The following is a 27,962-nucleotide window of genomic DNA, read 5'->3' as shown; positions in this document are numbered from 1 at the left end:
CCCAACCAACCTGTTGGCCAGCAGCACTCCTGTTGGTCGGGTCTAGAGAGTGCAACTTGTCAGACATGACCGATCTATGTGCTGTTAATGATGTTGTGGTTTGGTTGTTGCTTGGTGTCACTAACCACTCATGCACACACTCATCAGGGTTCTGTTGCCCAGTGCTGCCGTGTGCTGCAGTCTCAAGTACTGTTGCTATTCCCAATGGGCTGATTTGTTCAAAGGATAGTACGGTGTGTGTTTTTTTTCTAGCTAGAATTGTATCCCAAGCTATATCATTTCACACTTCCACTCGTAGAAAGTGATATTCCCACTTCCATTGTAGATTTGGATTGTTTTTAGAGATGGTAATGAGGCTAAATACAAAAGGCTAAACACATACGAATGGTTGGATTGTAGTTTATGTTAATCAACAACACCATTCACATGAATCCAAAATAGGCAAATTAAAAAACAATATGGAAAACTACACTGAGTGTAGAAAACATTAGGAACACCTTCCTAATATTGAGTTGCACTCCCTTTTGCCCTCAGAACAACCTCAATTCGTTGGGGTATGGACTCTACAAGGTGTCAAAAGCATTTCACAGGGATGCTGGCCCATGTTGACTCCAATGCTTCCCAGAGTTGTGTCAGGCTGGCTGGATGTTCTTTGGGTGGTGGACCATTCTTGATACACACAGGAAACTGTTGAGCATGAAAAACCCAGCAGAGTTGCAGTTCTTGACACACTCAAACCGGTGCGCCTGGCACCTTCTACCATACCCTGTTCAAAGGCACTTAAATATTTTGTCTTGCCCATTCACCCTCAGAATGGCACACATACACAATCCATGTCTCAATTGTCTCAAGGCTTAAAAATCCTTCTTTAACCTGTCTCCTCCCCTTCATCTACACTGATTGAAGTGGATTTAACAAGTGACATCAATTAGGGATCATAGCTTTCACCTGGATTCACCTGGTCAGTCTATGTCATGGAAAGAGCAAGTGTTCCTTATGTTTTGTACACTCAGTGAATGTGGTTAAATTAATCACCAGAGCCTTACATTTAATAAATATAAAGCTATGTTAGTTCCTATCTAAGAGCCTCTGTTGTCATATCTTTGCATCATTAGCTTAGGCACTCAGTTAATTAAATAAAACTACTACAGTCTGTGACCCCACAGCCGTGACCCCCCAGATACAGTTGAGCAGTGAGCATGTGAAATGCTCAGTGACGCAGCCCAGTCGCAGAGCATTAGCAACACCGTGTCAACGCTAACTCGTCACTTTCACTCACTCTCATCCGTCTCTAGTCATACCCACTACCCAGCCCCTACTAATATCTCCGGCTGGAGCTAATAGGATTACCGTAATGAATATCACGAGCTTTTGGCAGCACCGAGCTTCTTAGGCCAATTAAAAGCTCCCAGAAACGCAGAGTTTTATCCCAGGCCTGACAATATAGATCCCTGAGTAATGATTGATAATCAGACCTTAAGACCTCTACTCCTTTCCATAGTCCTCCGGAAGATAACTGGCTTAATTAATATAAATGGATGTCAATAAGAGGTTTCTTGGGTTTTTCTTTTTAACACATCTCCTTGTTATTTGCAAGGTGTCTCAGTGGCGACAAGAGGAGGGGGAGTGTAACAAGATCAAGGACTTCCTTTTCGAATGGTTGCCTGTGCTTTCCCTGATGCGTCAATACCCCCAATGTGTTTAATGTAGCCATAACGGCATAGAGCAGACCAACAACCACATTGAACAGGAGATTGCAATGCCTATTTAAGCTGCTGTTTGGACTTTTTTGTTTCCCCTGTAAAATAGATTTAAGTGTTGCGACACCCAGAGAACAAGACCTAGCTTTATTCCTTTGGGCAGCCATATTGGTCGCAATGGCCCTTAACGCTGTAGTGGTCCTCTACTTTCTTCCTTAACGTGTGATGCCAAACCCCACTTTTCCCCAGCTCCCACTGCAATGTGTGACGCATCACACACACACACACACACACACAACAGGGCACTTCGCTGTAAAAAAAAACAATGCGACATGTCCAGGGTGAGAGAAGGAGGGCGGAGATAAACATGCCACTTAAAAGCAATGGGAGGTCTGGGTAATGGCTCTATGTCCCTCAGATTAACAGTTACCTTCTGGCTGGATAAACAAACCACATCGACAGCTCCCATAGGCTCGGCTCTGCAGGAGGACTGGAGAGGACAGGGTTTCATGTGCCCCCCCCCCCACTACTATTCTTCTAGTTTATTGGTTTAGATATAGAATGTGAAAAGGGAGGGGGGTTATCCAAATATCATCATTTGCATTGGAAGCACAGTGCTTCTGTTCTGAGCAGCTAGACTGCTGAAGGTATATACTTGCTATGAATATGTACAGGTGAATCAATTCAATAAGAATGCATGGTGCTCAGTATCTGTTCCTGGTATTTATATTAACATAATGACGCTTCATAATGACTTAACCATCCATCCAACTATCATGAAATTATTATTAAGACACCGTACATTTGTTAAAGCAAGGTTTGATATGAATCCCTGGTGGATAGAATCCATTTTCCACAGATCGTCAGACCTCTCTTCTGTCATGGAAGCCAGTCAAGCTACTGTGGTTGAAATGACCCCCCTGGCCTGCTGTCATTGAAGCATTAAAGCAGTAGTCTTTTCCGAGAATAAGTTTCTCTCCCCTTGGTATTTTCCATGCCCACATTGTGTTGTTGTGGCTGCTTGACTTTCAGAACACGGCAGACTCTGTCGCGGGGACGGAACGTTAACAGCAACAGTAGATAAATCAATAGGTTGAAAAGCACTGTGAGGACCCAGACTTGCGGACAGACTTGCAGGCAGGCAGACAGACGGACTCACACGCAGGCAGGCACATTGTGTCTCGGGGAACAGGGAGTCACTTTGTTGCGCCTGCTGGGTCATCAGATAAAAGACAGACTACATGACATGAATGCTTGCCTAGATCCATCAGTCATCAGTGGGGGAACTGGGAAAGCTCTCTGTGAGCGCGCATGTTTTGTTTTTATTGATCATCTTGGCTGCCTTGAGGGCGCTCTCTGCTAATCCAAGATGATGCCATGAACCTGATTGCCGTCCTATGCGGTGAATAATTCTGTGATGTTATTGGGGCTCTTATTTGCTGCCTGCTTTCCAACTGTGCACCACTAGTGTAGCTGTGTTTTGCCTGTGTGTGTGTTTGTCTGTGTGGCCAGTCAGACTGAAGTATTATTTCAGTGCATTACTGAAGCCAACTGTCCTCTTCATTGTTAGCATCATCGTGGGATTTTCATGTCTGTGTGACACATCTCTTTTCCACAAACTGTTGGCTGCTCTATGATGTTAACACTGACCTTTTGTAGTCATATTTTATAACATTGTTTTGTCCCAGCTCGGTAAAGATACTTGTATTAATCGGTGTGTGTGTGTATTGCGCGTGCGTGCCTCAATAACTACAAATATAATCATATTAAACTGTGTATTTGGCCTCCCTAATAAAGTGTACTCGCTTGACATTTATTACCTGCAGCTTTTAATGAAGAGAATATTTCTGTTAGTTGTTAATGGAGGGTGGAAGGCCAGACAGGCTGTTAGTGGTCCCATCCTGCTGATGTGAGCCTAGCTTAGCCAATCCCTGGGAGGCAGATCACATGGTGTCGGTGTTGCCAGACTGACACGTAAGAGGAGACACATCACTAGCTGCGTCTCAAATGGCACCCTATACAGTGCACTACTTTTGACCAGGCTCCATTAGTCTCTGGTCTAAAGTAGTGCATTTTGTAGGGAATAGGGTGCCATTTGGGATGCAAATAGCGTCTCAGGTCTCTCTGGGGATCCGGAGGGCGGCGAGACTCGGCGCTTTGGTCTTCCTGCTTGTAAGTCATTAGAGTACAGCCCCTTTCCCCTCTCTTGAACAAAGTGGTCTCGCTGACATAACAATGAGATTTGGCCTTTGATTGTTCTCATTGGCCCACTGAGCTTACAATCCACCCAACAGTACAGATAGATTCATCACTTGAGTCTTTAAATGCCCTATAAGACCATGGCCAGAGCTTACCCATGATTTTTCACAATTATTTAAGTCAATAAGTCATAGTTTCCACTTCGTGCAAATCCTTGTGAGTGCGGTATCTTTTCCTATGATATGACATACAAATTATTTTCAGCCTACCATTCATTTCAGGGCTGGGGTTTATTTGAATGTTACCACCCACCAGCATAGTGTTGTTTATTATTCAGAAATAGCTGCAAAGTTGCTCCTCTTCGTGACTGAGATGAGCCAAATAGCCTTGTGTTCACTTGGCCGCCTGAGCAATGGAGGAAATTAAAACGCGGTGCAAATTTGTTTTTCCACCTCATTTTGGAGCTAGTCTGTATTAAAAATGTATATTCAGCACTCATGTATATACCTACTCATTCAAGGTTTTTTATTTTCTTTTGACTATTTTCTACGTTGTAGAATAATAGCGAAAACATCAAAACTATGAAATAACACATATGGAATCATGTAGTAACCAAAAAAGTGTTAACCAAATAAAAATATATTTTATATTAGCCACCCTTTGCCTTGATTACATCTTTGCACACTCTTGGCATTCTCTCAACCTGCTTCATGAGGTTGTCACCTGGAATGTATTTAAATTCTTAATGTGTTTGAGCCAATCAGTTGTGTTGTGACAAGGTAGGGGTGGTATATCAATTTCAAGAACTTTGAAAGTTTCTTCAAGTGCAGTCGCAAAATCCATCAAGGGCTATGATGAAACTGGCTCTCATGAGGACCGTCACAGGAAAGGAAGACCCAGAGTTACCTTCGCTGCAGAGGATAAGTTCATTAGAGTTAACTGCACCTCAGATTGCAGCCCAAATAAATGCTTCACATGGTTCAAGTAACAGACACATCTCAACATCAACTGTTCGGAGGACACTGCGTGAGTTAGGCCTTCATGGTCAAATTGCTGCAAAGAAACCCCTACTAAAGGACACAAATAAGAAGAAGAGACTACTTGGGCGAAGAAACACGAGCAATGGACATTAGACCGGTGGAAATATGTCCTTTGGTCTGACGAATCCAAATGAGAGATTTTTGCTTCCAACTGCCATGTCTTTGTGAGACGCAGAGTAGGTGAACGGTTGATCTCTGAATGTGTGGTTCCCACCTTGAAGCATGGAAGAGGAGGTGTGATGGTGTGGGGGTGTTTTGCTGGTGACACTGTCTGTGATTTATTTAGAATTCAAGGCACACTTAACCAGCATGGCTTCCACAGCATTCTGCAGCAATACGTCATCCCATCTGGGTTGCGCTTAGTGGGACTATCATTTGTTTATCAAGAGAACAATGACCCAAAACACTCCTCCAGGCTGTGTAAGGGCTATTTGACCAAGGAGAGTAATGTAGTGCTGCATCAGATGACCTGGCCTCCACAACCCGTTTGTGATGAGTTGGACCGCAGAGTGAATGAAAAGCAGCCAACAAGTGCTCAGCATATGTGTGAACTTCTTCTTGTTGGAAAAGCATTTTTCATGAAGCTGGTTGAGAGAATGCCAAGAGTGTGCAAAGCTGTCATCAAGGCAAAGGGTGGCTACTTTGAAGGATCTCAAATATAAAATATAATCTTGATTTGTTTAACACTTTTTTGGTTGCTACATGATTCCATATGTGTTATTTCATAGTTTGATGTCTCTACTATTATTCTACAATGTAGAAAATAGTAAAAAATAAAGTAAAACCTTTGAATAGGTGTGTCCAAACGTTTGACTGGTACTGTATATAAATGTTATAGTTGCTTGATGTGATAGTATTTTGCAATCCCCCGTCGCCCCAAGACGGATTATTTTGACCACTAACGTTTTGCCTCACTACACACTCCATTGCTTTGATTGGTCTAACATTACCTAGACACCACAACTGTCTATCCAGATAATGAAACAGCACTCGTGAAAAAAGTTCAAGGAAATTATAGTAACATGTCATTTGCTGCGTGGATGATCATGAGCAAAGTCATTGTAGCCTATCATTTCACTTCCCCTGTGAGAACCATGTACCGCAGCCAAAGCCTGCCAGCAGCCTACTTACTACCAAAGGTTGTCCATTAAAATGTAGAAAAACGCATATCAGCTATCTTTCAATACTTATCCATATCACTGGAGCGTCATCTTATTCTTTATAAGCCTTTCGATGGCGGATTCGCGGTCATCATTTTTTAGAAGATGCGAAAACTTTGGAGATCACAATAGATGGTGAAGTCAAAGATAGGCCAGTGGTTTCCATCTGTGAGAAGGTTTTCCCTAAATCAATGCTCATGACAAATCCAGAACCAGCCATTACTGGCTAATATTTTGAAAATAGTATAGTCCTAGAAAAAAAAAATAACAGAACATTAGCTAGTAAGGTTAGCATGCTAGCTAGCTACGCTGCCAGCTGCCAGTGCCCTATTTGCTGATGTTTATAAACGCCACGTGGAAAAGCCCACACCCAATTTGTGAATATGAATAAGTAGTTAATCTTCGAAGATGGAACCTAAACGTGCATTTCCTCTCTAGGACAGGAAATTACGTTGATGTAGTGTTGTCAACTTTCTCTGGGGGGTCCTTTTAATAATAGCAGATTCTATAATACTTTTGTCACATTTAGTCATAATTTGGAGGTGGTCATTAAGCCGTCTCCATGGCTCTTTGTGTTTCTTATTTATTGATTCATTGATTGATTTATTAATTGTACATCTGTTGGTTCCAGACTTTGTTGGGAAGCCATGAACCACCCTCCGTCCAGCTGTGGGTGTCCTACAACCGCCAGCCAATGAAAGCCGCCCAGTTCATGACCCGCCACCCAATCACAGTGAGTCTCCAGGCCTGCTTCGCCACACCAGAACATCCTCTCTGTGGCTCCTAGTTGATTCCTAGTCTAGAGAACAAACCTGCCAATGTATCGTTGATGAAATTGGGAAAATGTGTTTGTAAGGAAATGCTATAACTATACTATGTAGCTAGTATGTAGTTGACAGCTCAACATGAGCCAGAAATCACAAGAACAATGCTGTAAGGCGTTACACTCCACTCACAGTAGAAAGATTTTTAATTCCATGACATTATTTATCTTAAAGATTAACCTGTTTTTGTGTAATAAAAGTTTAATTACAATCATCAGCTTTTAGTTGTGAGAGAATCACACCATGCCCTTCACAAATAAGGAAAACTGCTCAACATCGCTTTTCTTCTCCTGCAGGAGTACTACATCGCTGACGCCTCGGAGGACCAGGTGTTTGTTTGCGTCAACCACCTCAACAACGTCACCCACCTGTACATCTCAGACACGCAGGGCCTGTCCTTCTCCCTGTCCCTGGAGAATGTGCTATACTACAGCCCAGAGGGTTCAGGCAGCAACACCCTCATCAGGTAGGTACAATATTCCTAGTGCTTCTCAATACTCTACTGGGGGGTTGCACAATTCTGCTCCAGGCCAGCACTTACACACCTGCTTCCTCTATATGATCTAATCAACCAATCTCGGGTTGCTCATTTTTGTTTCAGGCCGGCCCAGCACTAACCCACCTGATTTGATCTATTAACTAATCGCAGGTTGCACATTTTTGTTCCATCCCAGCACTAACCCATTATATTCAGCTAATCTGCTTATCACCGTGATTAGTGGCTTGTTAGTGCTGGGGTAGGACCAAAATGTGCGCCACCTTTGGTGTATCCCCCCCAGGATCAGATTTGGAAACACTGCAGTATTCTACTAAGCAACAATGGATCTGAGATCTGTGTTCAATTAGTATTGGTATCTTTCAAATACTTAAGCTGCCCTTGATTGAGCTTACCTGACACAACAGAATCAAAAGAAAAGTCCCAAAAGTGCAAACCCTTCTCGTCTGACACTCCAGGCAGGCTCAATCAATCACCCAATGCATTTCAAAGAAAACAAGTACTATTTGAAGTCTGCAATATTCTGATGTGACTCACAGTTAAGGCAGCCTAATTAGTAGGAACCACTATGAGATCTGTAGTGTCTTGCTAGGAACAAAGTAACAGAACTCACCTTGATCAAGTACACACACCCTTGGATCAATTATACCCACCTTGATCAAGCACACCCACCCAACTTGATTTATTTTGGAGAGAGAGGAGGCTGTTCTACGTCTGATCATTGCAGCACTGGGGGACCTCCTGGTGTGCATTCCTAGTGATGACGATGAGTCAGTGTGTGTGTGTGTGTGCGCGTTTTCTCCTCAGAGTTGGTAAACAACAGCAGGGCCTTTGCATGTGTTCACATGTTTAAATCCCAGGGACCAGGATGTTGGATGTTTGCTGAGTCCATGTTGTCACGGTGCTGCAGTGTAGCGTAATGCGTCCAGGGCCTATAACTAGTCAAATGACTAGGTTCCCAACACGTCTCCAGCTACCTGGAGTTGTTGTGTCGTGAGAGCAGCTTGATTGCTTCTTGATAGTGAGGCGACCTCACGACAGGAGCAGAACACGTGTTTTCTTTAACCAACATAGCCACAAGATACACTGAACGTGATCCTGTATTGTTGTTGATGCTAATCATGTCTGTGTGTATATGTGCATCTGTCTGTGTTTGTGTACCTACGCCTGTGTGTGTGTGTGTGTGTGTTTCATCCCAGGTACTTTACCAATGAGCCCTTTGCTGACCTGCACCGTGTGGAGGGTCTGCGTGGCGTCTTCGTGGCCACGCTCATCAACGGCTCACTCAGCAAGGACAACATGCGCTCCGTGATCACCTTCGACAAGGGGGGCACCTGGGAACTGCTGCAGGCCCCCTCCGCCGACAGCCTGGGAGGAACACTGGACTGCCAGGTAGCTAGCTGGCTGTTACAGTAACACCTGACCCTGTATCAGTGGTTAGAGAAAGCGTTCACCTACTCCCTGGTGGGTTTCCCCTAACCACTGATACAGGATACTGAAGCACAGACTAGGTTATAGCTGCCTGACAGACCATTGCTGGCAGCTTCAGCAATGTGACATCATACACATCGGGGCGACAACAACATGATTACACGAAGCAGACCATTCTCTTTGTTCCTTTAAAAACCTGCTGCATGTAAAATATTGTGTGCTATAGCTTGGAAAAGAAATAAATGTGAGTCTGGATGACAACGTAATGTTTGTTTCCAACATTAGGGCTGTTTTCCTAAATAAGTCATATCCGCTTCGGGTTTTGTTTCCTTTCCACGATACTAGCGTGTGTCGCGATACTATAATATCCCAGCCCTAATTAAGATCTGCCCAAGACTCCCACTGTTGGCTCTTGTTAATGTAGGCATGCCTGAAGGGAGGGTAACAATTGGGAAGAGACATTAAAGTGACAGTCTTGGCAGAATGTTATTATTTTCTTGTTGATGTCTGTAAGCAGGAAGTTGCCTCGTTGTGTGTAAGACTGTCAAATTGTTGAGTCTATGAGTCCTTTGAGGTAGGAATTGGGGGTGGGTTAATATGAACCTACATTAGTGGTTAGGAACAACATCCATGAGGTCACAAGTTGTGTTTGCATTCTAAAGGGGAAGTAAGGTTGGATGCAAACAGGTGTGTTCTGTTTGGTTTTAGAAAGTGGTTGTGTCCCTTGTACTAAAATGTATGCACTCACTACTATAACCCGCTTTGGATAAGAGTGTCTGCTAAATTTACTATGATGTAAATGTAGCTTCACTTCTGAGAAAAGAGTTTATATTTGTATTTATTTATTTTTGGTTTTGCCAGATTGTTGTCTCCATTGACCTAACACTTCTCTCTCCATCTCTCCCCTCTCCCTCCACAACGCCTCTCCATCCCTCCCTCCCTTCCCCCCTACTCGATCTCCCTTCACCTTTCCTATCTATCCCTTCATTTTTTCCCTCCATCCCTCTTCGATACCCTCTCGGTACTTCTCTATCTCCCCCATCCTCTCCCTCCCTCTCTCCATAGCTCTCCAAGGGCTGCTCCCTCCACCTGGCCCAGCGCTGGAGCCAGCTTCTCAACATTCAGCTGCGCAGGATGCCCATACTGTCCAAGGAGTCAGCACCAGGGCTCATCATGGCCACAGGTAGGAAGGCTTAGACTAGCATCATACCACTACAATGACTATTTATTTAAAAATACGTACAGTACCAGTCAAATGTTTGGACACACCTACTCATTCAAGTTTTTTTTATTTTTAAATTTGACTATTTTCTACATTGTAAAATAATAGTGAAGACATAAAAAAAACTATGAAATAACACATATGGAATCATGTAGTAACCAAAAAAGTGTTATATATTTTATATTTGAGATTCTTCAAAGCCACCCTTTGCCTTGATGACAGCTTTGCACACACTTGGTATTCTCTCAACCAGCTTCATGAGGTAGTCACCTGGAATGCATTTCAATCAACAGGTGTGCCTTGTTAAAAGTTAATTTGTGGAATTGCTTACCTTCTTAATGCGTTTGAGCCAATCAGTTGTGTTGTGACAAGGTAGGGGTGGTATACAGCCCTATTTGGTAAAAGTCCAAGTGCATATTATGGCAAGAACAGCTCAAATAAACAAAGAGAAACAACAGTCTTTCATTACTTTAAGACATGAAGGTCAGTCAATCCAGAACATTTCAAGAACTTTGAAAGTTTCTTTAGTCGCAAAACCATCAAGCGCAATGATGAAACTGGCTCTCATGAGGACCGCCACAGGAAAAGAAGACCCAGAGTTACCTCTGCTGCAGAGGATAAGTTCATTAGAGTTACCAGCCTCAGTTCAAGTAACAGACACATCTCAACATCAACTGTTCAGAGGAGACTGCGTGAATCAAGCCTTCATGGTCAAATTGCTGCAAAGAAACCACTACTAAAGGGCACCAGTAATAAGAAGAGACTTGCTTGAGCCAAGAAACACGAGCAATGGACATTAGACTGGTAGAAATCTGTCCAAATTTGAAATTTTTGGTTCCAACCGCCATGTCTTTGTGAGACGCGGAGTAGGTGAACGGATGATCTCTGTATGTGTGGTTCCCACCTTGAAGCATGGAGGAGGAGGTGTGATGGTGTGGGGGTGCTTTTCTGGTGACGCTGTCTATGATTTATTTAGAATTCAAGGCATACTTAACCCGCATGGCTTCCACAGCATTCTGCAGCAATACGCCATCCCATCTGGTTTGCGCTTAGTGGGACTATCATTTGTTTATCAAGAGAACAATGACCCAAAACACACCTCAAGTCTGTGCAAGGGCTATTTGACCAAGGAGAGTAATGTAGTGCTGCATCAGATGACCTGTCCTCCACAACCCGTTTGTGATGAGTTGGACCGCAGAGTGAATGAAAAGCAGCCAACAAGTGCTCAGCATATGTGTGAACTCATTCATGACTGTTGGAAAAGCATTCCAGGTGAAGCTGGTTGAGAGAATGCCAAGAGTGTAAAATAGCTGTTATCAAGGCAAAGGGTGGCTACTTTGAAGAATCTAAAATATATTTTGATATTTTAACACTTTTTTGTTTTTTTTATGTGTTATTTCATAGTTTTGATGTCTTCACTATTATTCTACAATGTAGAAAATAGTACAAATGAAGAAAAACCCTTAAATGACTAAGTGTGTCCAAACCTTTGACTGGTACCGTATATATTTAAAGATGGAGAGAGACGAGGACAGTGGGGAAAGAAGGAGGAAGGTTGCGTTAAAGGGAGCCCATACTGCTACGGCATTACCGCTATACACGCCAGGCCACTTAATGACCATTTCCATGGCGAATACGTGACTTCCCTTATGGTGGTGCAACTTCCGCTGTTGTCTGATCTGATAGAGAGGACCACTTCCTCCATCAGCCAATCACACAGGAAATGAGACTATGTGCACAGAGAAGCTGCTTAGTCTCTCCTTCCTGTTGTATGTCTGCGTCTGTGTTCATTTAAAAAAAAAAAATCTTTTAACCTTACTCAGAGGTTAACCTTTATTTATTCAGGCAATTCAGTTGAAAGCAAATTCTTATTCACTGTGTGTGTGTGTGTGTGTGTGTGTGAGTGGTGTGTGGTTGTGCGTGCGCGCACACGCGTTTTCCCTGAGGGCTCATTTTTGAGTGCTTTTTTTCTGAGTTCTTGCGTTCATTGTTTGTGCGAACGTGTGTGTGTGTGTGTGTGTGCATGTATAACTGCGTGTACTCAGGTCAGAGCAATAGACCGGAGCTACACGAGGAGCAGTTGGACACATCCATTGTGTTTCATCCACTAAAATTGTCTCTCTGTCTCTACCTCGTCGTGCTTCTGCCTGCTTGGCCGAGTACATTGATTTCCTTTGTAGCTGTGTCTGGAAGGAGGAAGAAGCCTCTACACCCTGCGAGCTGCTAGAACCCTTAATTAAATTATTAGTAGATAATGGCCACGGGGAGAAGTGCAGAGAGGAGCAGGGAGGGAGGGCTGCGGAAACACTATGCCCCTCTCGTCCATGTTATCGCTCACACACAGATGCACTAATTACTTCTGCATCACCCAGCGGGTACAAGCAAACGCACACACAGACCGTCTCCCTCTTTGTGTGGACCCAGCCAGCCACACACGACCAGCATCCCCACACCACCTATCAGGAGGAGCGTTTCCACCGAAACGTTTTGTTTTGTGACTGGTTCCTGTATACAATTTCTTAATTTGTAAAGCACCGTTAATATGGCCTCCAAGAGCGACAGTCATTAGTGGTGGTGCAGGGGAGGAGAACACCATTCACATACAGTGGCTTCATTAAACAGCTCTCAGGATGAGTGTCACATAGAGAGAGAGACTCGTACACAACTACATAAAACAATAAGGAGTTGGAGTCAGAGCTTTGATACCTGCTGTAATCCATATTGCACTGGTGAATTGTACAACAGGTACCAGTACGCGCACACCGTTAGGTGCAACATGGTAGTCTACATCCACATAGGATAAATAGATATATGATGTTAGACATTAGACTCATTACACTCGTTAGGGCCTTCCCCCTAGAATGACTGCAGACTGATTTTGATATTATTCATGCCTATATGTTCAGCACATGGTAAGGACAGAGTATTGACACTGCAATCTAATGTTGACAATAAAGCACACGAGAGAATAGGAACTTTTCGGGAACATAGGTCTATCGCTTGATCTCAAGCATCCGTTTAAAAACCCTGGATAGAATCTATCCCTATATAGAGCCACCCAGCCATAGGGCCATGCTACACTAGCCCCTTTCTCCATGGCCTGCGTCTCAAGTCACTTTGTGTGCTCTGGGCTGTGCTCGAATTCGTCCCAAATCGCACCCTATTCCCTATGCATGTAGTGCACTACCTTTGACCAGGGCTTTGGTCGAAAGTAGTGCACTATGTAGGGAATAGGGTGCTGTTTGGGACAACGCCCGGGATACTGCTGGCACTGGAGACCACCTGAAGCTGCAGTAGTGTTCCTACTGAATCACTCTCTGTGTGTAATGTTTAATTCATCACCTCCTCTCTCACAGCCATTCCACTGATCATCCTGTGTCTGTGTCTGTCTCCCCTGCAGGCTCTGTGGGTAAGAACCTGGCCAACAAGCCCAATGTGTATGTGTCCAGCAGTGCTGGGGCCAGATGGAGAGAGGTCAGTGTCTGTCTGTGCGCGCCTTGTTTTTGTGCGTGTGCTCCATAAACGTAACTATGCACATGATGAGCATGTTGTAAATCATGACGTTGGTTATTCTTTCCTGCCGATGCCACCCCCTCATATGCCAAAGGGTTTCTGTGCAGCGCCTCGCCATAGTGCTGAATGACCAGCGGAGGACACTTTCTTTGACAGCATATTATTAAGCACCCACAAAGCCACACGGGGGAACCCTCAAAGACAGAAACAATGGAAAAGCACCCACAAAGCCACACGGGGGAACCCTCAAAGACAGAAACAATGGAAAAGCACCCACAAAGCCACACGGGGGAACCCTCAAAGACAGAAACAATGGAAAAGCACCCACAAAGCCACACGGGGAACCCTCAAAAACAGAAACAATGGAAAAGCACCCATGCCACACGGGGAACCCTCAAAAACAGAAACAATGGAAAAGCACCTACAAAGCCACACGGGGAACCCTCAAAGACAGAAACAATGGAAAAGCACCCACAAAGCCACACGGGGGAACCCTCAAAAACAGAAACAATGGAAAAGCACCCACAAAGCCACACGGGGAACCCTCAAAAACAGAAACAATGGAAAAGCACCCACAAAGCCACACGGGAGAACCCTCAAAGACAGAAACAATGGAAAAGCACCCACAAAGCCACACGGGGAACCCTCAAAGACAGAAACAATGGAAAAGCACCCACAAAGCCACACGGGGAACCCTCAAAGACAGAAACAATGGAAAAGCACCCACAAAGCCACACGGGGAACCCTCAAAGACAGAAACAATGGAAAAGCACCCACAAAGCCACACGGGGGAACCCTCAAAGACAGAAACAATGGAAAAGCACCCACAAAGCCACACGGGGAACCCTCAAAAACAGAAACAATGGAAAAGCACCCACAAAGCCACACGGGGAACCCTCAAAGACAGAAACAATGGAAAAGCACCCACAAAGCCACACGGGAGAACCCTCAAAGACAGAAACAATGGAAAAGCACCCACAAAGCCACACGGGGAACCCTCAAAAACAGAAACAATGGAAAAGCACCCACAAAGCCACACGGGGAACCCTCAAAGACAGAAACAATGGAAAAGCACCCACAAAGCCACACGGAGGAACCCTCAAAGACAGAAACAATGGAAAAGCACCCACAAAGCCACACGGGGAACCCTCAAAGACAGAAACAATGGAAAAGCACCCACAAAGCCACACGGGGGAACCCTCAAAAACAGAAACAATGGAAAAGCACCCACAAAGCCACACGGGGAACCCTCAAAAACAGAAACAATGGAAAAGCACCCACAAAGCCACACGGGAGAACCCTCAAAGACAGAAACAATGGAAAAGCACCCACAAAGCCACACGGGGGAACCCTCAAAGACAGAAACAATGGAAAAGCACCCACAAAGCCATACGGAGGAACCCTCAAAGACAGAAACAATGGAAAAGCACCCACAAAGCCACACAGGGGAACCCTCAAAGACAGAAACAATGGAAAAGCACCCACAAAGCCACACGGGGGAACCCTCAAAAACAGAAACAATGGAAAAGCACCCACAACATTTTCACCTGCTCTTGATGTCTACGATGTGACATTCCACAAGAGCAGAATGACTTAAAAAAAAAAAGTTTTACATTCTTTTAATCTGAACATAGTGTCATATTATTTGTAATAATACTGCCCGACAGTTGTACTCTTCTTGTTATGGTAACTATATCAATTGACCAGCAATCTTATGGAGTGTGGCTTTAATGGCTGTTCTTCACATTTCCCCTTCTCAAGGCGCTGGCCGGTCCTCACTTCTACACGTGGGGTGACCACGGGGGCATCCTCATGGCCATCGCCCAGGGGGGCTCCAGCACACACCTCAAGTGAGTCTCACAGCAGGGGCCTTATTTAGGGCTGTTGTATCTCCACTGCTAGAACAGAACAGTGTGCTGTGTATCACCCTCTCCTCGTTGCACCCCTCTACTCCCCACTGCAACTCTGCCCTAGGATGTTGACTTTCAGTCTGCTTACTTTGTCAAATAAAGTTTCAGTGAATTATACCCGTCTCAACCCTCTGTGTCACTGCCAACCCGAGCAGTACTGTGCTGGCTCTGAAATGTTATTTTCACATTGTCCTTTCCAGCACGGTTCCAGCTACTACAGGTCATGGGGATACATAACCAGGCTAATGCACTACAGCTTGGCTTGGCTCAGTAGTGTAAAAAGGGTATACATATTGTAACCATGCTAATTCTGATCTCCGTACTGTCTCTGCCGGCCCATCTATAGACTAGCGTCCTGTTCAGATGGTGAATTAGGAGATTTTCCCTACGGGCCATTCTGGCTCGGACAAGGCTACCTACCTACTGTCTCTCTGTGTCTCAGGTTCAGTACCAATGAGGGGGAGACGTGGACAGACTTCCGTTTCTCTGACAGGGAGGTGTATGTCTACCAGCTGCTGACGGAGCCGGGGGAGAAGAGCACCATCTTTACCATCTTCGGCTCTTACGCCGACCAGAGACACAGCTGGCTCATCCTGCAGGTCAACGCCAGCGACGTGCTCGGTGAGAGGGACTCTCATAATATTACTACGCTGGGCAGAAGTCACGACTGAAGTATGCTCAGCCTGGTGCTTTTGCATCTGTTTGTCTTCCATTTTCACAACGCAAATGACAAACATACGCCCACTGACCCAGAGTCTCACTGAGGTGTGTGTTTGTGCGTCCGCGTGTGTCCACTGTCCAGGCATATGTACTCTTCTGTCCCCATGCTACGGTAATAAAATATCACCAAATCCCAAATCAAGTATTTGTGTGTCTCTTCAGGCGTGCCGTGTGCCGAGGGAGACTACAAGCGCTGGTCCCCGTCAGACGAGCACGGCAACGACTGCCTTCTGGGTAGAGAGATGGTGTACAAGCGACGCACGCCCCACGCCACCTGCTTCAACGGGGAAGACTTCGACCGGCCCGTCACCGTGTCCAACTGCTCCTGCACACGCCAGGACTACGAGTGGTGAGACCAGAGGCATCATTGCCAAGCCCAAATCCACCCTCTGCCTCTACCCCTAAACTCTATCTACCCCGAGGCACCTTATATAGATCTGAAAGGATTGGATAGCTGCTGTCTAGAAAGGTAACAGCTCCATGTTTCCTTCTGTTAAGCTAGGACTAGGTGGAATGTTTCTCCTTTAATTATAGCTATGTTATCCTTTCAGGGTAGGAGCTAGGGGTTGATTGGAATTGGGCCACGGCCTCTTTCCACTCATCTCTATCTGTTCATAGTTTCATAGTTAGGTCGGCGAACAGTGGGTCTCTCTGTTTCTCTCTTTCTGTTTCTGTTTCTGTCTCTGTCTCTGTTTCTGTGTCTCTCTGTTTCTCTCTGTCTGTGTCTCTTTCTGTTTCTGTCTCTTTCTGTGTCTCTCTGTCTCTCTCTCGCTCTCTGTCTCTGTGTGTTTCTTTCTGTTTCTGTCTCTCTGTTTCTGTGTGTCTCTCTCTCTCTCTCTCTGTCTCTGTGTGTCTCTCTCACCCTCCTCTCTCACGGTGTCTCTTTCTCTCACCCTCCTCTCTCTCACGGTGTCTCTTTCTCTCACCCTCCTCTCTCCCTCGGTGTCTCTTTCTCTCACCCTCCTCTCCCTCTCTCTCTCCCTCTCTCTCTCTCTCTGTGTCTCTCTCTCACCCTCCTCTCTCTCTCTGTGTCTCTTTCTCTCACCCTCCTCTCTCTGTCTCTCTTTCTCTCACCCTCCTCTCCCTCTTTGTTTCTCTCTGTCTCTCTATCTCTATATCTCTCTCGGTGTCTCTCACCCTCCTCTCTCTCTCTCTCTCTCTCTCTCTCTCTCTCTCTCTCTCTCAGTGACTATGGCTTCAAGCTGAGCGAGGACCTGTCCCTCCAGGTGTGCCTGCCCGACCCAGAGTTCTCCGGGAACCTCTACGCCCCTCCCGTGCCCTGCCCCGTTGGCACTACCTACCGTCGCAGTACAGGGTAAGTCAATATCCCTTTGGTATTAACATATTGTCACTTCATCAGAAACCAGGCTTTACCCTTCTCATAATTATAGGCTTTACCCTTTTGTTAAGGTGACTGTTACGGCCTTGCAATGTGGGATGTGTCAGGATTATATGACCTAGCTGAGCTGAAGGGGTTTGTACTGAAGTCATAGTGTGTCCCAAATGAGCCTTGGTAATAAAAAAAAAGTAGTGCACTATAAAGGGAATAGGGTGCCGTTTGGGACGTACAAACAAAGGTTGAGATACACTTGTCCTTGGTGGCAGACTGGCAGTGACATATGTCTTGCAAAAACAAATGGCATTACCTAGCGTACCAGTCTTCACCTCAGTCTTCTATGTTTTTTACTGCCACCAGGAGATGAGCGTTCGATGTCAGCATGGTTATTGATGAATATGATATGAACTCTATGTAATTGGCGTCTTTTGTTGTCAGGGGGGAACTCTCTTTGTTCTTTTTTAGTGCTGTGGGGAAGAGGAAGGAGTGACGTCATTCCATTACATAGCCCTCGTTTATCATGGAGAACAGCCCCACCTAGTGTCATAAGGAGAGAAATGTCCCAGCAAAATCTTGACATACACTGAATGTACAAAACATTAAGAACACCTTCCTGATATTGAGTTGCACCTCCTTTTGCCTTCAGAACAGCATCAATTCGTCTGGGCCTGGACTCTACAAGGTGTCGAAAGTGTTCCACAGGGATGCTGGCCCATGTTGACTCCAATGCTTCCCACAGTTGTGTCAAGTTGGCTGGATGGCCTTTGGGTAGTGGACCATTCTTGATACACACGGGAAACTGTTGAGCGTGAAAAACCCAGTAGCGTTGCAATTCTTGACACAAACCGGTGTGCCTGGCACCTACTACCATACCCCCATTCAAAGGCACTTAAATATTTTGTCTTGCCCATTGACCCTCTGAATGGCACACATACACAATCCATGTCTCAATTGTCTCAATAATTAAAAATCCTTCTTTAACCTGTCTCCTCCCTTTCATCTACACTGATTTTGAAGTGGATTGAACAATTGACATCAACAAGGGATCATAGCTTTCACCTGGTTAGTCTATGTCATGGAAAGGGCAAGTGTTCTTAATGTTTGGTATACTCGGTGTATATAAAATGGGGAACATGTAAACGTTTGTACTCCTCGTACACAACTACGCACAAGATACACTTTATGGGTGGTGGGTGTTTGTCTGACCATATTGTTAACCAGTTTGTTTGTGTGTCTCTCTCTCAGGTACAGGAAGGTGTCTGGGGACAGCTGTAGTGGAGGGGATGTAGAAGCCATACTGGATGGAGAGATGCTGCCCTGTCCTGTAGGAGGTAAGCCTCCCCTCTCTCAATTAAGTAACCGTCATTCGAGCTGGACCAATAGCCATCATGGTGGATGGGCCAATAAAAGAAACCATCATTAGTGCACAACTTACTTACCCACATACAATCAGACGATGGGCTGCAGGTATCAAGCACCTGGGAGTATGCTGATTTAAGATAAGTTTAGTCTTTTAGATCACAATGAATAAGAGACACCTGAATGAATGAATAAGAGACACCTGAATGAATGAATAAGAGACACTTGAATTAATGAATAAGAGATACCTGAATGAATAAATAAGAGACACTCTGAGACGCTTGATACTGGGTTCACAATTATTTTCCCTGTGAAAGGCCACAATGGAAAGGGGAGAACCTTATTCCTTTTTTGTCATTTATGAATGTGTTATTCCTTGTGTTTCTATGGGCTATAGTAGTAAAGGCCAAAGGAATTATTCTAATATTACCTAAAGGGCCTAAAATTCATCATCAAATAGCTAAATTATCCAAATCTAATTTTATTGGTCACATACACATGTTTAGCAGATGTGATTGCGGGTGTAGCGAAATGCTTGTGTTTCTAGCTCCAACAGTGCAGTAATATCTAACAAGTAATATCTAACAATTTCGCAACATATACCCAATACACACAAATCTATGTAGGAATGATGAATTAAGACTATATAGATACAGTGGGGCAAAAAAGTATTTAGTCAGCCACCAATTGTGCAAGTTCTCCCACTTAAAAAGATGAGAGGCCTGTAATTTTCATCACAGGTAAGGAGAGGGGTACCAGTACAGAGTCAATGTGGAGGCTATATACAGGGGGTACCGGTTCAGAGTCAATGTGGATGCTATATACAGGGGTTACCGATACAGAGTCAATGTGGAGGCTATATACAGGGGGTACTGGTACAGAGTCAATGTGGAGGCTATATACAGGGGGTACCGGTACAGAGTCAATGTGGAGGCTATATACAGGGGGTACCGGTACAGAGTCAATGTGGAGGCTATATACAGGGGGTACCGGTACAGCATCAATGTGGAGGCTATATACAGGGGGTACCGATACAGAGTCAACATGCGGGGGCACCGGTTAGTCGAGTTACAAAATAAAAGGTTATTTGTTGCTATTTTGTTACCAGTTGTTACTCTTCACATGGATGTAGATTAGAATGAATAGTTTTAAGTGTTATTTTTTTCTCCTGTTCTTTTCCAGAGAGTAATGAGTTCATCCTGTACGCTGTGAGGAACTCCATCCATCGCTATGACCTGGCCACAGGGACCGACCAGGCCCTGCCCCTCTCTGGTCTCCGCGAGGCCGTGGCCCTGGACTTTGACTACGAAAGGAACTGCCTCTACTGGGCCGACATCTCGCTGGACACCATACAGGTCAGGGCCTTCACAGAAGACACTCAGCTGTAACCATGACTTACCCTATTCCCTATATAGTACATTACTTGTGTACTATATAGGGAATTAAATGCTATTTCGGACACAGAATCTATCCTACACACACTTCAGTGACCAAAAGTACATAGTGAATTGTGATTAGTGAAAACCATATACACACACTTCAGTGACCACATCCCTCCCTGTTCTCCCCCTCCAGAGGCTTTGTCTAAATGGCAGTACGGGACAGGAAGTGATCGTTAGGAAGGACCTGCAGAATGTGGAGGCCCTCACCTTTGACCCCATCAGCAGGCTTCTCTACTGGGTGGACGCCGGAGCGCAGCGGATTGAGGTATACATGAGGAACAGGGATTTGTCCAATATTTTATATATACTGGGCAAAAATATAAACACAACATGCAACATTTTCAGTGATTTTACTAAGTTACAGTACATATAAGGAAATCAGTCAGTTGAATACGTTCATTAGGCCCTAATCTATGGATTTCACATGACTGGGCAGGGCAGCAGCCATGGGTGGGCCTGGGAGGGCATAGGTCCACCCACTTGGGAGCCAGGTCCACCCACTTGGGAGCCAGGCCCACCAACTGGGGAGCCAGGCCCAGCCAATCAGAATGAGTTGTTCCCCATAAAAGTGCTTTATTACAGACAGAAATACTCCTCAGTATCCTCAGCTGTCTGGGTGGCTGGTCTCAGAGGATCCTGCAGCTGAAGAAGCCAGATGTGGAGGTCCTGGGCTGGCGTAGTCACATGTGGTCTGCGGTTGTCATGCCGGTTGGAAGTACTGCCAAATTCTCTACTGCCAAATTCTTGAGACATCTGTGGCATTGTGACAAAACTGCACATTTTAGAGTGCACCTGTGTAATGATCATGCTGTTTAATCAGCTTCTTGATATGCCACACCTGTCAGGTGGATGGAGTATCTTGGCAAAGGAGAAATGTTTCACTAACAGGGATGTATAAAAAAAAATGTGCACAACATTTTAGAGAAATAAGCTTTTTGTGCATATGGAACATTTCTGGGATCTTTTATTTCAGATCATGAACAATGGGACCAACACTTCACATGTTGCGATTATATTTTTGTTCAGTGTGTGTTTTTATTAGTTTATTTATTTATAAATGTGTTTATTTATTTATAAATATATATATATATATGTATATATATTTATTTAGATTATATATATATTTAAACTGGGCGGTTCGAGCCCTGAATGCTGATTGGCTAAACACTGTGGTGTATCAGACCGAAAACCATGAGTATGACAAAACATTTAATTATGTTGTTAACCAGTTTATAATAATAGCAATAAGGCACCTCAGGAGTTTGTGGTATATGGCCAATATACCATGGCTAAGGGCTGTGTCCAGGCACTCCGCGTTGCGTTGTGCTTAAGAACAGCCTTCGGCCGTGGTGTGTGTATATATATATATATATTTATTATATTTATTTATTTAACTAGGCAAGTCAGTTAAGAAAAAAATCATATTTACAAAATTGGCCAAACCCGGACGACGCTGGGCCAATTGTGCGCCACCCTATGGGACTCCCAATCACGGCCGGATGGGGTACAGCCTGGATATATTGGTCAAATAACACACCCCCTCGGGCCTTATTGCTTAAATATTTAATATTTTTTCTCCATCTCATTGAAGCCTTGTTTGATTTAGATGTATTTCCTCACCTGATAAATAGTGTCAGGCAATACAGTGTGTGATGATGTTGACCCACTCCTTGTGTTGTGTTGTGTAGGTGTTTTAACCCTGATGTTGACCCACTCCTTGTGTTGTGTTGTGTAGGTGTTTTAACCCTGATGATGACCCACTCCTTGTGTTGTGTTGTGTAGGTGTCTAACCCTGATGTTGACCCACTCCTTGTGTTGTGTTGTGTAGGTGTTTAACCCTGATGGTGACCCACTCCATGTGTTGTGTTGTGTAGGTGTTTAACCCTGATGTTGACCCACTCCTTGTGTTGTGTTGTGTAGGTGTTTAACCTTGATGGTGACCCACTCCATGTGTTGTGTTGTGTAGGTGTTTAACCCTGATGTTGACCCACTCCATGTGTTGTTGTGTAGGTGTCTAACCCTGATGGTGACCCACCCCTTGTGTATGTGTTGTGTAGGTGTCTAACCCTGATGGTGACCCACTCCTTGTGTATGTGTTGTGTAGGTGTCTAACCCTGATGGTGACCCCCTCCATGTGTATGTGTTGTGTAGGTGTCTAACCCTGATGGTGACCCCCTCCATGTGTTGTGTTGTGTGGTGGGTGTCTAACCCTGATGGTGACCCACTCCTTGTGTTGTTGTGTACGTGTCTAACCCTGATGGTGACCCACTCCATGTGTTGTTGTGTAGGTGTCTAACCCTGATGGGGACCCACTCCTTATGTATGTGTTGTGTAGGTGTCTAACCCTGATGGGGACCTACGTCACACTCTGCTCAACTCCTCAGTGCTGGAGCATCCCAGAGCTCTGGTCCTCATGCCAGGAGAGAGGTAACACAGTCTAATAACCTTGAATAACTACCATACATTTTTCAATCAAATACAATTAGAAAGCTTTTTTTACACAAAAAATGTCTCCCTCGTGACCGATTGGTAAAGGGTCAATCTGTGATCGCTACATACATCTTGGACTGTATTGCTTTGTTTTTGTTTGAACTGCAGATTGCCCCTTTACCGTAAATAACATCAATGCTAATATCTGTCTGATATACTTCCTTAATCTGTGATGCGTCTCTCCTACCAGCCTGATGTTCTGGACAGATTGGGGCGACCGTGCAGCCGGCGTGTACCGTGGCTACATGGACGGCTCCAACGTGTCTCGCATCGTGTCCGAGGGCGTCCGCTGGCCCAACGGCATCACGGCAGACGACCAATGGCTGTACTGGACCGAGGCCTACGGCGACCGCATCGAGCGGGCCGACTTCGCCGGCGGGCAGCGCAGCGTGGTCATGCAGGGCCTGCCTCACCCCTATGCCATTGCTGTTTTCAAGGTACTTTGGAACGGTCGATGTGTGCTTATGGACTATTCAGACCCACTGTGATATTTCTAGCCCTTTTTGATTATTTAAATGAATGTAAACCCGTTGATTCTTGAAGAATATCACTTATAAATGCCTTTACAAGCTTAGTTCATTTGTCTTATCGTCTTTCGATGTAGACTCAGTAGACATCGTCGTACACAGCCTGTCAACTTCCTTCTTGCAGATGTCAACAACAACAGATTTAAAATCTGCCCAGAACTGTCCCTATTGACTTTTTCCAAATGTGCCCCCTCCCCTCCCTTGAGGCATGTCCACATTGGAATTAGCCAATAGAGGCAGTCTTGGCAAATAAGAATGTTATTGATGGCTGGAAGCAAAACGTTGGCAAACTGTATGATGATGTCATATCCCCAGTGTTGAGTGTGCAACACTGGGGATAAGTGGCACACACTGTAGCACAGTCCCACTGTAAAAGATATCCAGGTTTGTTTTCATAATCTCACAGTTACTGGTGTGTTTTCAGAATGACCTGTACTGGGATGACTGGTCAAGGAGGGGCATCTTCAAGGCTCCCAAAGCAGGCTCCCAGGACAATGAACTCATAGTGGGTAGACTGACCGGGGTCATGGACCTCAAAATCTTCTACAAAGGCAAGACCAGAGGTGAGAGACAAGCAGCGAAATCATATTTAAGAATCAATGCCCATTGTAAGTACACCTTCCAAGAACTTCAATTGTCAGCATTAAATAGATATTATCAGAATGCTGCTCTGGAAGGGACAATACTGGAAGCTTTGTTTGGACAGCCACACTACTTCAGCAGAGTTAGATGAATGGCATGATTGGATCTAAGTGTACCTGTCTGCTCATGACAAACCCGTGTGTGTCTCCACTCTTCCAGGCCATAATGCCTGTGCAGACCAACCCTGCAGCCTACTGTGTCTGCCCCAGCCCGGGCACCGCCACACCTGTGTATGCCCCGACGGCACGCCCACCACCACCCGACCCGACGGACAGCTCCAGTGCCAGTGTCCCACCGGCTACCAGCTCCACAACAACACCTGCGTCAAGACAGGTGAGGCCTGGCACACACACACACTAACATACGTGCACACCGGCTCTCTGACAGACAAACAAGCACACACACACACACACACACACACACACACACACACACACACACACACACACACACACACACACACACACAATGGTCTCTGTGGGCACAAAATACTATTGATCAAATCACATTTTATTTGTCACATGCGCCGAAAACAACAGGTGTAGTAGACCTTACTGTGAAATGCTTCTTTACGAGCACTTAACTAATTCATGCCATGCGATTAACCTACAATGCAGTTTGAAAAAAGTAGGTAAGAAAAATGTTGTAGCTAAACTAAAGAAAAAATAGTAACCCAATTAAAATAACAATAACGAGGCTATATACAAGGGGTACCGATACCAAGTCAATGTGCAGAGGTAGGGGTTAGTCGAGGTAATGGAGGTAATATGTGCATGTATATAGGGGTAAAATGACAAATGCATGATAAAGTATTGAGGTTCTCGACATAGTCCTTCAGGCGACCCTATCACACTACTACAGATCCACAATGGTGCAGGCTTTTGTTCCCACCTAGCACTAACACCTGTGTCACCTAATTCAACTAATCGCCAAGCGATGAGTTGTAATCAGGTGTGTTAGTACTGGGCTGGACCAAAAGCCTGCAGAGCCTGCGGTGGGCCCGTCGCCAGGAACCGGGATTGAATGCAGAGAACCACTGCCCTCCTCCCCCTCTCTTCCTGACTGGCTGTGTGACTGGTGGTTGTTCTGCAAGGACCACTTTGGAGATGTGTTTTCATTGACACTTTTAGTTGCTGTCCTTCAGGATTCAGATACACTTCTTGATGATGTGCGTTTTATTTGCAATCCAAAACGGAATGAAATTCAACTCCCCCAGAACACACGTGCCTGTCCAACCAGTACCGCTGCTCCAACGGCAAGTGTATCAGCAGCATCTGGAAGTGCGACAGCGACAACGACTGTGGCGACATGAGCGACGAGCAGGAGTGCCGTGAGTGAAGCCAAAATGGCACCCTATTTCCTATATAGTGCACTACTTTGGGCCAGACCATTTCAGACACACAGCTAGACAATGGACAACTCACTCAGATTATTCTGTTTATTATTATTGTTGTAAAAAAATGATTGGGTGCTGAATTCTTGTTTGTGTACATAGTGAATAAAATGGATCCAACAGATAATGTTCAATAGAGCCGGACTAGAGTTTGTCTCTGCTGCGGTTCTTTCTCTGACCTCAGTGTCAACACCCTGTCATTCTGTCTGTCCCTCTGCCCCCTGTCCCTCCCCCTCCAGCCACCACCTCCTGTGACCCGTCCATCCAGTATCGCTGTGTGGCGTCCGGCTCCTGCATCCCGCTGGCCTTCAAGTGTGACCACGAGGACGACTGTGGGGACAACAGTGATGAGGAACACTGTGGTACGAGGACGAGAGTGTGTGTGTGTGTGTATGTTTTTTGTATCCATCCATTCAGTCGTGTGAGCTCTAGCCTGTATGACTTTTGAGATTGTATATAGCCTATGTGATTCTTCCTCTGATTACTGACCGACTGTGTGTGTGTATCCCAGAGAGTCACCAGTGTGGATCAGGGGAGTTCTCGTGTGCGCGGGGCGTGTGTATCCGCGAGGCCTGGCGATGTGACGGAGACAATGACTGCAGGGACTGGTCAGACGAAGCCAACTGTACAGGTGAGACCAGGAACATGTTCAAAAATTATCCGCTGTGGAATGTTGCACAAGTCTCTCTCTTACTCTCTCCCTCCCTCCCTCCCTCCCTCCCGGTCTCAGTGGGTCACCACACCTGTGAGGCCAGTAGTTTCCAGTGTCTTACGGGCCACTGTATCCCTAAGCGCTGGGTGTGTGACGGTGATGACGACTGTCAGGACAGCTCTGACGAGGAGCAAGCACATTGCGGTGAGGGGACACACACACACACAAACTCACACACGCACAGACACAGCCCTCTCTCTGCTTGACAACAACACCCATGATGTTATGTCATTGTTATGACAATGCTATGACAGTGTTCGGTAGCCTTTATGAAGGACAGTTCAAGCAAAGTGTTACCCAGATTTCTATGCCCAGCCTTTGATAGGAGGGCTTGGCACTAACACATGCTGTGTTGTTGTTGACAGTGGGGGATCGCTGTAATGGCTTCCTGTGTTCCAACGGCACCTGTCTGCCTGCCAGCGCCCACTGCAACGGAGTACAGGACTGCCCAGGGGGCGCCGACGAGCAACACTGTGGTGAGTGACCAACCGAAAGTCGAACTAGAACCCCTGCAAACTATAGAAATAGAATCTATTTCTATGCTGCAGACGTTGTGTATGCGTACCGTCAGTGTTGTTTTTCGCCTGCTACCCCAGATGCACTTTGGTCTTTCGAAAAACGGAAACATTTGAGGGCTATTGTCGTAGAAAAGAGTTAAAATAAAACATTTGTTGAGAATATCTCCGACGTATATCCCATTGTAATATAGTAGTACTGTGTGTGTGTGTGTGTGTGTGTGTCCTCCTTGAAGATCCCCTGTGTACGCGCTACATGGATTTTGTGTGTCAGAACCGAGCCCAGTGCCTGTTCCAGTCTCTGGTGTGTGACGGCACCAAACACTGCGAGGACGGATCCGATGAGGACGTGGCCTACGCCGGCTGCTGTGAGTCCTACTCCGCTATCACAGAAAACACTACAACGTTGCTGATATCTACAGTCACTAAATACATATATATTTTCCTGTGCATGTGACCGAACCTGGGTCATGTTCAAAAGGAAAAAATCCAGAGGGAAACATTTAAAAACGTGCAACGGAAAAGGAACAAGCATTCCTTATTTGGTTTCACTCCGTTTTCTCCGTGAACCAGGAACATGTTTTGGCCAGGTCAGGAAAAACGAAATGAATCTGCCGGCCCTAGAAAGGCATTGAAACATCTCTCCCTCTAGCCACTCACCCGGAGTTTGAGAAGACGTGTGACGCCTACAACTTCCAGTGTGCCAACGGGTTGTGTGTGAGCCTGGGGTGGAAGTGTGACGGCATGAACGACTGCGGGGACTACTCTGACGAGGCCAACTGTGGTGAGTACACACGTTGTGTGTGTTTGCGTGTCACATGCATCAGTTGTGTTCACTGCAGCGCTTTATAAATGAAGTGTTTGTATCTAGAAATGAGATTATTCCTGAGTGTGTGTATGTTTCAGGCTCCCCCACTGAGGGGCCAGGCTGCACGCAGGACTTCCAATACGAGTGTAGTAACGGGCGCTGTGTGCCCTCCTGGTGGAAGTGTGACGGAGAGAATGACTGTGGAGACTGGTCTGACGAGGCTCAGTGCTCTGGTATACCCTCTCTCTCTCTGTCTCTCTGTGTCCATCTCATTCTCTCTGTGTCCGTCTGTCTTGCTCACTCTGTGTCCGTCTGTCTCGCTCGCTCTGTGTCCGTCTGTCTCGCTCGCTCTGTCCGTCTGTCTCGCTCGCTCTGTGTCCGTCCGTCTGTCTCGCTCGCTCTGTGTCCGTCCGTCTGTCTCGCTCGCTCTGTGTCCGTCTGTCTCGCTCGCTCTGTGTCCGTCCGTCTGTCTCGCTCGCTCTGTGTCCGTCTGTCTCGCTCGCTCTGTGTCCCGTCTGTCTCG

At 45.6% G+C, this 27,962-nt stretch overlaps 1 protein-coding gene across 2 annotated transcripts in view; it reads left to right on the top strand.

Annotated features, from left to right (window-relative positions):
• The window catches only part of sorl1 (sortilin-related receptor, L(DLR class) A repeats containing), a 76,259-nt gene that overhangs the window by 34,441 nt on the left and 13,856 nt on the right, over positions 1 to 27,962 (top strand). For both annotated transcript variants that reach the window (XM_024444864.2, XM_024444863.2), the window contains exons 7-30: positions 6,731 to 6,832; positions 7,220 to 7,389; positions 8,619 to 8,811; positions 9,916 to 10,033; positions 13,473 to 13,546; positions 15,347 to 15,435; positions 15,938 to 16,116; positions 16,378 to 16,564; positions 17,402 to 17,530; positions 18,797 to 18,882; positions 20,093 to 20,265; positions 20,486 to 20,617; positions 22,688 to 22,779; positions 23,033 to 23,279; positions 23,794 to 23,932; positions 24,171 to 24,344; positions 25,228 to 25,341; positions 25,644 to 25,766; positions 25,916 to 26,035; positions 26,135 to 26,260; positions 26,482 to 26,592; positions 26,868 to 26,999; positions 27,284 to 27,415; positions 27,538 to 27,672. In XM_024444864.2, the coding sequence (XP_024300632.1) occupies positions 6,731 to 6,832; positions 7,220 to 7,389; positions 8,619 to 8,811; positions 9,916 to 10,033; positions 13,473 to 13,546; positions 15,347 to 15,435; positions 15,938 to 16,116; positions 16,378 to 16,564; positions 17,402 to 17,530; positions 18,797 to 18,882; positions 20,093 to 20,265; positions 20,486 to 20,617; positions 22,688 to 22,779; positions 23,033 to 23,279; positions 23,794 to 23,932; positions 24,171 to 24,344; positions 25,228 to 25,341; positions 25,644 to 25,766; positions 25,916 to 26,035; positions 26,135 to 26,260; positions 26,482 to 26,592; positions 26,868 to 26,999; positions 27,284 to 27,415; positions 27,538 to 27,672 (3,277 nt within the window). The remainder of the gene's footprint in view (positions 1 to 6,730; positions 6,833 to 7,219; positions 7,390 to 8,618; positions 8,812 to 9,915; positions 10,034 to 13,472; positions 13,547 to 15,346; positions 15,436 to 15,937; positions 16,117 to 16,377; positions 16,565 to 17,401; positions 17,531 to 18,796; positions 18,883 to 20,092; positions 20,266 to 20,485; positions 20,618 to 22,687; positions 22,780 to 23,032; positions 23,280 to 23,793; positions 23,933 to 24,170; positions 24,345 to 25,227; positions 25,342 to 25,643; positions 25,767 to 25,915; positions 26,036 to 26,134; positions 26,261 to 26,481; positions 26,593 to 26,867; positions 27,000 to 27,283; positions 27,416 to 27,537; positions 27,673 to 27,962) is intronic.

This window comes from Oncorhynchus tshawytscha, linkage group LG14 (assembly GCF_018296145.1).
Source record: "Oncorhynchus tshawytscha isolate Ot180627B linkage group LG14, Otsh_v2.0, whole genome shotgun sequence".
NCBI classification, from domain to species: Eukaryota; Metazoa; Chordata; class Actinopteri; order Salmoniformes; family Salmonidae; genus Oncorhynchus; species Oncorhynchus tshawytscha.
The sequence above is the reverse complement of the archived record's forward strand: the minus strand, read 5'-3'. Positions and strand labels throughout refer to the sequence as shown.